Source organism: Anneissia japonica, unplaced genomic scaffold, assembly GCF_011630105.1.
Source record: "Anneissia japonica isolate Jap-2015-1 unplaced genomic scaffold, ASM1163010v1 scaffold288013_len103132_cov178, whole genome shotgun sequence".
Classification (NCBI taxonomy): Eukaryota; Metazoa; Echinodermata; class Crinoidea; order Comatulida; family Comatulidae; genus Anneissia; species Anneissia japonica.
In genome coordinates this window covers 80,593-90,464 of record NW_022722606.1, presented here as the reverse complement: position 1 = coordinate 90,464, position 9,872 = coordinate 80,593, and the positions used below count along the sequence as shown (strand labels likewise).

Below are 9,872 nucleotides of genomic sequence, written 5' to 3'. Positions count from 1 at the left end.
TCGTGTTTCTAAATATTGGAAAAAATGTTTATATAATTGTTATTACTGTAGTAAAATATATTTCATACAAGAAAATAAGTAAGGCGAGACATTTTTTCCTTGTTTCGCGAACTTATATTTTTAAAGATGTTTAGAGGAAGGTGGAATAAAAATTAAATTTTGTTTGATTTATTTAGCTATTTGCTAATTAAGAAACAAAAATTAATTTAATTTTTTCTGTAAAAGAGAATGCCTAAAATTTATATACAATAATCAGGAAATAAATGCACGGTATACATTTTATTTTTGGAGATTTCAAGGCAACGAAAGGGCATAATTAAAGAAAAACTTTTAATCTTTTTTTCTGAAATGTCTGTATTTAGTGTGAAGGGAATGCTAATTGGCCAAAAATGGAATTAAAAGATTTTTAACAGGAACACTGTTAAGGTAAGTTATAGCTGCATGCCTAATATAGGATCTATAATCTCTGCCCATAATAAAGCCATACTTAAAAATGACAAGGCAGAAGACAACTGCAAGCTATGCAATTGCCGAAACCATAATGAATGCCCACTATCTGGGAAATGTCTAAGTAGCAGCGTAGTATACCAAGCTACAATTAGTAGGGACGACAATAATGAAGTTGAAACATACGTTGGTCTTACGGAAAATAAATTTAAATGTAGATACAATGGGCATACCTGCTCATTCCGTAATAATAAATACAAGAATAACACTACACTTAGCCAATATGTTTGGAAGCTTAAAGAAGATAACATAAAGTACAAAATTAAATGGCGTATATTATCTAAATGTAAACCATATTCCAACTCTACCAAACGATGTAACCTTTGTATACAAGAGAAGTATTTTATTATATGTCAACCCGAAATTTGTACTCTAAATCAGAGGAACGAATTATTCAGTTCATGTAGACATAGACGAAAGTTCTTGTTACGATATACTACTTAATCCTGCAGGCTTTCTTTTATCCATCTAAACAATAGAGACTTAATCACTTGGTAATTAACATACTTTTGTTCTGATAAACTGTTACAATCTATGTACTTCATTATTCCTTCACTCAGAGCCTAGCACCTGATGATTGAGGTACTCCTCATGAAACAGCCTGTAGTGCAATAAAATATTGAGTCTTTAACCCAGTGTTACATGTTTTATTTGTCTATCTGCTCTGCTATATACTGCATTGAGCACTCTTGTCTACATGATCTGCTTTAAGCCAACCACGCAGATTATATATATATATATATATATATATATATATATATATATACATATATATATATATATATTTCTATAGTTATATTTTATATGTATGGGCAGATGAAAAGTAAAAGTGAAAATGAAGTCGAATCTGGGTTATTTTCTTTATGGCCTATAGACATCTTCACCAACTGGACCATTGGGGCTTGGTTGGAAACTCTAATCCGATTCAAAGCAACTGATTTCAATATTTTTGAATATGCTATGAACAACCCTACTCTTATACACATTGCGTAGGCCTGTAACAGTGATGAATTAATGGTCTCTGTCACAACAAAACAAAATGTGCAGACACATTGCGCATTGTAGGTAGGTGTGGAAGCTAATTCGGTTCATTGTGACAAAAGTTGTCGGTAATTCCGAGTGAAAAATATCGTGCTAATTAAACTATGTTTTTATTCGTCGCGGTAGCCTAATTATGCGTTAAATATGGTTACAGCTTAAGTCACTCGAGTGATTCAAAACCTGGTGCCGGCAGTAGTCATTGAGAGTGTTTTTATAATGCCGACATTGACCAGTAATTTTCTATCCGCTATATGTTTACCAATTACATTTTCGAAATTGATATGTGAAACAAAAGAACTGTTGAATGTTGGTTGGAAGTTGGTAAGTTTCTCTAAATTTTAACTACAGTATTTATTGTTCATATTTCGGTAACTTGTGGGCCTCGTGATAATATGTCGATAAGATTCCAGACAAGATCAGTATGGGATAGTATAATTACTCCAAGTATCAAAATGCGTCAGGGATTTAGCGTTGTGTTCGTCGTCAATCAATAGAAAATTCAAATTAGTGAGTGGTAAAATAATCGAACTCTCCATTCGCCCACTGCTGGATCCGAAGCTGAAATCATGGGTACACTTCCTTTTTTCCCCTCTATCTTTCTTCCCCTTATTCTCAATTTTCTTTTTATTTTTCGGCGTGACTGACGGGCCCTGTGGCCCCCGGTGGATCTGCCCCTGAAAAGGTAAAAAGGAGGCAGCAATTGTTCGGGGGAAGATTCTAATGACAATACGCAGCTGTATATTTTTGTGTCTGGTGGTGTAAAAATTTCCCTGTTTCTGTCTCTTATACACATCTAGATAAGCAGCCAGCTCCCATACTATCCTATCTGTGTTTAATCAGTGGACCTTTCAGATCAGTATTACACTTATATAAATTTAAAGGCGAGTTTGAATATCCGGTTTAGAATTGTTATAGATTTGTTATTTACCGACGTGAACATATTACGGTGGAGCTGTAGCTAGGTAGATAAGGTATGCCTGATTGCTTTCCAGTGCTAAGATCTTTCAAACACCGCGATATCGTCCAACTACTCCACTCCTTAAATCTCATAATTGTTTGTAAAGCATTTCTGTATATACTCATTACCCAATATTCGAAAAAGGTTTTTGTCAAGATACACATGCAATGAATGGGAGGACCTGTTTCTCTCATTCTCTACTATTCGTAGTCTTAAAATACAAGTTTTTTTAATACTGAACTATCGGCACGCACGTTGTTAAAACCAAACACCCCTGGTCAATTACCCAGGCTCATAATTACTCTTTCAACTCGGAGTATCAGAGAAATTGTAAAACAAAATAGTTTAAAACATTCTTCCATAATACTTTAGAACCACTAGGTTTTTGCAGGGGTTTCCTCCGCTGCTAAATTCCAATGGCGATTACCTGGCCAAAGGTACATAATTATATACCTGTATCCCTAATGTTTTGTTATGCTCTAGAGATATAATGATTACAGAAAACTCTCAAAATTAGTAACAACATCAGATCCATCGTATATTTTTGCCGGGGCATGTTGGTGGTTCCCTGTCTCCAGCCATTCGCTCACTTTGCACGCACTAATCACAAATGACTCATATCGTGCCGTCATCGTCATTAGAAGCGTCATCATCATCATGAAAAAACATTTTGTCAGATTAAAAATCTGTCCCATAGACACCATATGTGCGATATCTTTAGCTCGGGATACATGCCTGGTTCATTTGGTTAAGTTCCAATTAAACTAAATCTTGTTCTTCTTCATAGAAGTAGGCCTATGTAGGAGACGTTTAAACATTAATTTAGATTTATTTTTCAAATGTGGCAGTGATTATTCTTCTCGAGATTTGTTTTAACCCTACTTTTAGAGTGCATCCATGCTACTTGAATGCGCATTGTCAACGAACAGTGTCATATTTGTGGGTCGTCATGATAAAACAGAAAAGGCGGCTGCATCTTTTGCAGACCTAGTAAGTAAATTACCATTAATAAAATTGTATTAGTATTTGTATAGCACCTGTTAGAAAAAATATTTGTTGTACTGCTTAAAAATAAGAATTATTGATTAAGGAGTTCCGAATGCATAAGTATAAGAATTTAATCTAAGTTTATGTTGAAGAGAGTTGCACATTTTCGGAGCAGTAAAATAAAACGGTAAATACATGCACCATTCTAGATACTGATAACATGAAAACGTTCGACTGTCTCGTGAAACGTAAAGATAGTAGTGAGATGGGTAAAGAGAGATAGAGCATGTCCATATAAGCTTTATGTGTGAAAAGAATAATTTTTAAATTTAGCCTAAACTTAGTTCTGTACCATGATGCAAACAGTGAATGCCATTTGGCATGTATAATTATGTCAATGAAAGTGTCAATAGTAATTTTCTCTTCATTTACAATATTTGATAATAAAATGTACATAATTTACGAAGTGAGGATAATTTAGTGTTATATCGCACATATTGGTAATCTTGGATAGTCTTTTAAATAAAACAGATATAATCGTCCTTCGCTATTGCAATATGTATACATTTACACATGCATATATTATATAAAAGATCAGCAATTAACAAATATTATATAATATAATATAATTTATATATATATATATATAAATATATATATACATATGTAGGCCTATGTACAGTTTTTTCAAGATTTTCAAAAGATGGTTTAGAGTTTTCTAAGTTATACAGTACCACCTTATTTCAGATTATAACAACAATTTGCATTTTACCTGGATTTGGAATAGTTACCGTCTGCAACACGTACATTGCAAATGTGAGTATATTGGCTAAGTATTTTAGAATCAATTACACATTGCCTGTCTGCTATGATCTTAAAACAATGAAAATTTATTTACATATTTGAATTGCTAAGTTTGTGTATTCAAGTTAGTTAATTAAGTTACAAATAAATATACCCAGCAATGACGGCGCCGTTAGAGGGCAACCTTTTGAGTACTTGAAATTTGATTTGTGTATATCATTTGTGTTTAGACAAAAGACATGCAAAAAGACAATATTTTTTTATTTATTAAAAGACAATTAAAAGAAAATTGAGTGCAACGTGGACCACGGGATGCAATAAATGACACCTTGAAAAAATACTGTACATTAATTATTACAAGAAATTTAATGATGCGAAAAGGAAGATGGCATTATCTATGCCTATTCTTTTAAACCGGGCACTCACTACGCCCGACGGTCGTGGGCCTACGCTATTTTATTAGGAATGCAACGCGACGACGCGCCCGCAACTGATCGTTTTTAATGACGATCCGTTCAGGCGACCACCGACTATCAGCTGTTGCGGCAACGCAGCGTCTAGCGCTCACAGCGAACGGAGTTGACTTCGTCGTGCGACGGCCGTACGACCGTCGTCCGAAGCAGTGAGTGCCCAGCTTAAACATAGCACGTCAGATGGGTTATACACATTGTAAACACAAACTGCGCTTTGTGTGTTTCTAACCATTAAATGCTAACTTTTTAGAGCAATGGAGAACAACTGCGTTACAAACAAGAAATTATACTGCAGAAAGCATTATTACTGTGTATCATCATATCACTGCTAATCTGCCCATTATTGCTAAATATGGAAAATATTCTGATACTTCTATACCAAGATCCTGAAATAAGCTTGTAAGAATACTTATCTTTTATTAATATTCATGTCATATTAATTTTAGCTTTCTCATCAAATTGAAAATTATACCTTATCAAAACTAATTTTGTCATTTCAATTTGAATATTTTTGATCAGCAGTAGATAATATTTAGAAACACGACATAATTAACAGACATTTCTTCTAGTAATTTGTTTTTGGTTTTTTTTCTGTTTCTTTTTTAACTTTTTCTTTCATATTTCTTTTCTTTCTTGTTGGTTCTGGCACTAGGATTGCACCTTGTGGACACCGACAGCTTATAGATGTCCACTATTATTATCTATTATTATTATAATTATTATTATTATTATTATTATTATTATTATATATTTTTATTATTATTATTATTATTATTATTATATAGGTATATATCATTGGCTGTCCATCGTTTTCGATGATGACTGATCCGACCCATCATTCATATTTATTTATTTATTTATATTTATCTATATTTATTTATTTATTTAATAATATTTTTAATTAATTAATTTAATTAATTTATTATTTATTTATTCATTCATTTATTTATTTAAATTTATTTTGTTTTATTTATTTATTTATTTTTTAGTTATTTTTTCCTTCATTAAGATTGTTTTTGCCTGTGTTTCCTTGCGTGGCTACGCAGTCCAAATTCGCTGACGCTCCGAAAGCCACAGATATTGCAGGTTGGTGAATTGTCATCAATTACACGTGGGCATCTTGCAGCAGCGTGTCTGGCATCCCTATTCTTTTTGGCAGCATCACAGCGTTTTGCTTCAGCTACATCAGATGCTGTATTGATGAGCCTTCTCCATTCCATTCAGATCTGCCACCTTTCAGTTCTCCATAAAGGATCTGACTGGGGAGACGCTCGCTGTTTATCCGTATGACATGACCTGTCCATCGTAATTTTAATCGCATGATGGTCGATTCAATGCTGACTATTGCAGCTCTTTGCAGTACTTCTTCATTGGTGACCCGATCTTGCCAGCGTATGCCCATGATATAGCGTACGTGTCTTTGCTGAGTTTTCATGAGCCTCTTTATATGTCGTCTATAGAGTGTGTACGTCTCGGACGAATATAGTAGTGCTGGTAGGACAACTGCACGATACACCGCAATCTTGGTTGCCAGCTTTACACCCCGTCTGTTCCACAATCGGTCTTGCAGTCTCCTGAAGGATGCACATGCCGCTTGAGTCCGTCGCCCAATCTCAACATCCAAGTTGGTATCAAACGTCACCATACTGCCAAGGTAAGTAAAACTCTTCGTAGTTGGGAGCAGGGCACCATTAAGAAGGATCTGTGGTTCGAGGTACGGGGAACCAGGAGGCGGTTGGTACATTACTTCTGTCTTTGTCGTGTTGATGGTAAGACCGAAATCTGCAGCTGCACTTGCGAAGCGCTCAACAAGCTGTTGCAATTCGGCTTCGGAGTGTGCCACAAAGGCAGAATCATCAGCATAAATAAGTTCTTGCACGCAAATGTCATTAACTTTCGATGTTGCAGTCAGACGGTGTTTGTTGAATAAATTACCATCATACCGTGTGCGCAGCCACACACCTTCGGACGGTGGATCCATCGTACATGCTTCTAGTACCGCTGCAAGAAAGAGACCAAAAAGAGTGGGTGCCAGAGTGCATCCTTGTTTCAGACCACCAGTTACTGGGAACGCTTCAGATAGTTCTCCGCCGACAAGTACCTGTACTGTCATACCATCGTGAAATAGTTTGACGATGTTGACAAATTTCTCCGGGCAGCCAAACTTAGCAAGGATCTTCCATAATGCATCACGCGTGACACTGTCGAAAGCTTTACAGAAGTCTATAAAGCAAATGTAAAGCGGCATGTTCTGTTCACGACATTTTTCTTGAATTTGGCGTAGCGTGAATATCATGTCTGTTGTACCGCGATTGGGTCTGAAACCACATTGTGTTTCCGGGAGCAATCTCTCGGACAAGGTCGACAGGCGCATGATAAGGATCTTACCAGCAATAGAGAGAAGTGTTATTCCACGGTGATTTCCGCAAACCTTACGGTCACCTTTCCGTTTGTAAATCGTGATGATGATGCCATTTTTAAAGTCACTTGGCATTATTTCTCTGTTCCATGATTCAATGATGATTTGTAGCATCTTTTCCCGGAGTTGGCTGCCACCGTGTTTGAAGATTTCTACGGGTATCCCATCTGCACCCGGTGATTTGCCATTGTTACACAACTTGATGGCCGATTCCAGCTCGTCCATTGTTGGTGGTTCAGCGAGCGCATCATTAATAGATCGTTGCTTTATCTGATCAATTACGTTGTCATTCACTGTAGATGGACGGTTAAGCAGCTCATTAAAGTGCTGAACCCAACGGAACATTATTTCCTTCTTTTCTGTGTAAACCTGTGTGCCATCATTGCTAGTAACAGGTGTAGCAGTTCCCTGGGATAGCCCAAATACCTCTTTTAGTGTGGCAAACAGATTTTTACTGTCTTTAGCATCGTTAAACTGTTTGATCTCTGCAGCTTTGTTGAGCCATTACTGGTTTTTCATTTCTCGGAGTCTCTTCTGCAGCTTTGCTTTTGATTGTTTGTATAGAGCAGTTACAGACCGCGTGCATCCTTTATGCAGAGTCTTGTTGAACATCTTCCTTTTGGTTTCCAGAAGTACTTGTATCTCAGCATCATTTACGTTGAACCAGTCAGCATTGCGACGTTCAGGATGGCCAAGCACTTTAGTTGCAGTGTCATAAACTTTTGATTTAAAGTCATGCCAAAGGAATTCAGGTGAGGTGTTTTCAGGCTGTTCACAATTAAGGCTTGCGTCCATGCTGATTGCTAGCTTTTTTGCCACTTCTGGGTCCCGAAGGGCCGCTAAATTCAAATGTTTGGCTGGTTTTGCTGCAGTTTTCTGACGTGGTGGATCTACAGTCAGTTTCAGCTTCGTCCGAATCATTCGATGGTCAGTGTGGCAATCCGCACCACGCTGTGCCCGTGTGCTGCATACGTCCTTGATGTCCACTCTTCGAGTAAGCACATAGTCGAGCAGGTGCCAGTGTTTGGAACGCGGATGGCACCAGGAGTGGTACCACCCATCGGGATTGTTGAAGTAAGTATTAGTTACTGCAAGATCAAACTCAGTGCACAGCGACAGCAGCATTTCACATTGCTGTTGGTTTTTCCACAGCCAAACTTGCCGACCACCCTGTCCCACGTCACATAGTCTCCTCCAACACGTGCGTTGAAGTCCCCAAGAATGAGAATTTTATCTGATTTCTGGACAGATCGAATTGCTTCAGCCAGTTGACTGTAAAATCGTTCCTTTGTTTCATCATTATTTGTCATTGTCGGTGCGTAGGCGCACAAGACAGTTGCCGATCGCCGCATATCCAGATCAAGTCGAAGTTGAATCAATCTGGGAGAGATTGGTTTTGGTTGTGATGGTAGGTTTCTTAGCAGCTTGTTGGAGATTGCAAGAGCTACACCCGCTTGGCTAGGGCCATCTTTCTGGTGGCCAGACCAGAAGAAGGTGTAATTTTGCTCTTTAATTTGTCCCTGTTCTTTCAAGCGGGTTTCCTGCAGTGCTGCAATATCAACGCTGTACCTATAAAGTTCTCTATCCACCAGTGCTGTGCGACGTTCGGGTCTGTCAGACGCGCTACGGTCAAGTAACGTGCGTACATTCCATGTAACCATTGTAAGTCTTTTCCGTTTATTTTTCTTCATTATTTTACAACCACAAATATGGAGTCCCGGTGGGCGTGGCCAACCCACCCAGGTAATCTAGGAACACCCAATGTCTACCCCACCTTTTCTAGGGGCTTCCCGAAATTCGGGCAGGCTGTGGTACCTCTGAATAGAGCAGCCCGGACGCTGAAGTAGCTGCCCTGAGTACACCGTGTTCCAGTTTGCGTGCACCACACAACCATCACACTTCAGCCGCCTACGTGCAGACATCTGACTGACAGCTCTCAGGACTCAACCCTGCTGCCTTCGTCATACTTCCATCGCCATAGGACTTTAAGTTGATTATTTTGCGGGTCATCACGCCTTCGCAATAATTTAAGTGACGTACATCACGCGACTGAATGACGTCACTCTCTGATCCACAACGCCATGATCTAGCGGCATATCGAAACACGACGGCTGGTGACGATGTGGTCCGGGATTTTTCAGAGTCTATCCTTCTCGTACTAGGTAGATGGATCCTAGTCAGATATTAATCTATTTAACCCATAGCTGGGGCCATATCCTGCGTTAGATCCCAGGCCGCACGGCCTGGGTTAACAGGGTCCACCACGAGAAGGTGCAGGTTGACTTGGGTGTGAGAGGCTATAAACCCAGAGGAGGATTTACAAAATTACCTCCCTTTTCGCCAAGAAGAGGGAGGAAGAAGAAATAGTGATAAGTGAATGAATAGAAGCGAATAAAGCAAGATTAGAGGAAAGAAAACAACAGAGATTAAAAAAAGTTTGGCTAGGGCCCACGCATGGTGCAAGTCACATGAAAGCATGGTTCCGAATGAATGTGAGACGTTTCAACACCCCATGGACCCCATTAATATTAATGTAGATAATATTTAGAAACACGACATAATTAACAGACATTTCTCCTAGTAATTTGTTTTTGGTTTTTTTCTGTTTCTTTTTTAACTTTTTCTTTCATATTTCTTTTCTTTCTTGTTGGTTCTGGCACTAGGATTGCACCTTGTGGACACC

At 38.1% G+C, this 9,872-nt stretch overlaps 1 protein-coding gene across 1 annotated transcript in view; it reads left to right on the top strand.

Moving 5' to 3' along the window:
* Positions 1–1,764: 1,764 nt before the first annotated feature.
* LOC117111973 (uncharacterized transporter C323.07c-like) overlaps positions 1,765–9,872 on the top strand; it is a 9,079-nt gene continuing 971 nt past the window's right edge. The window contains exons 1-4 of the mRNA XM_033255026.1: positions 1,765–1,869; positions 3,395–3,496; positions 4,241–4,309; positions 5,021–5,169. Of these exons, the coding sequence (XP_033110917.1) occupies positions 1,765–1,869; positions 3,395–3,496; positions 4,241–4,309; positions 5,021–5,169 (425 nt within the window). The remainder of the gene's footprint in view (positions 1,870–3,394; positions 3,497–4,240; positions 4,310–5,020; positions 5,170–9,872) is intronic.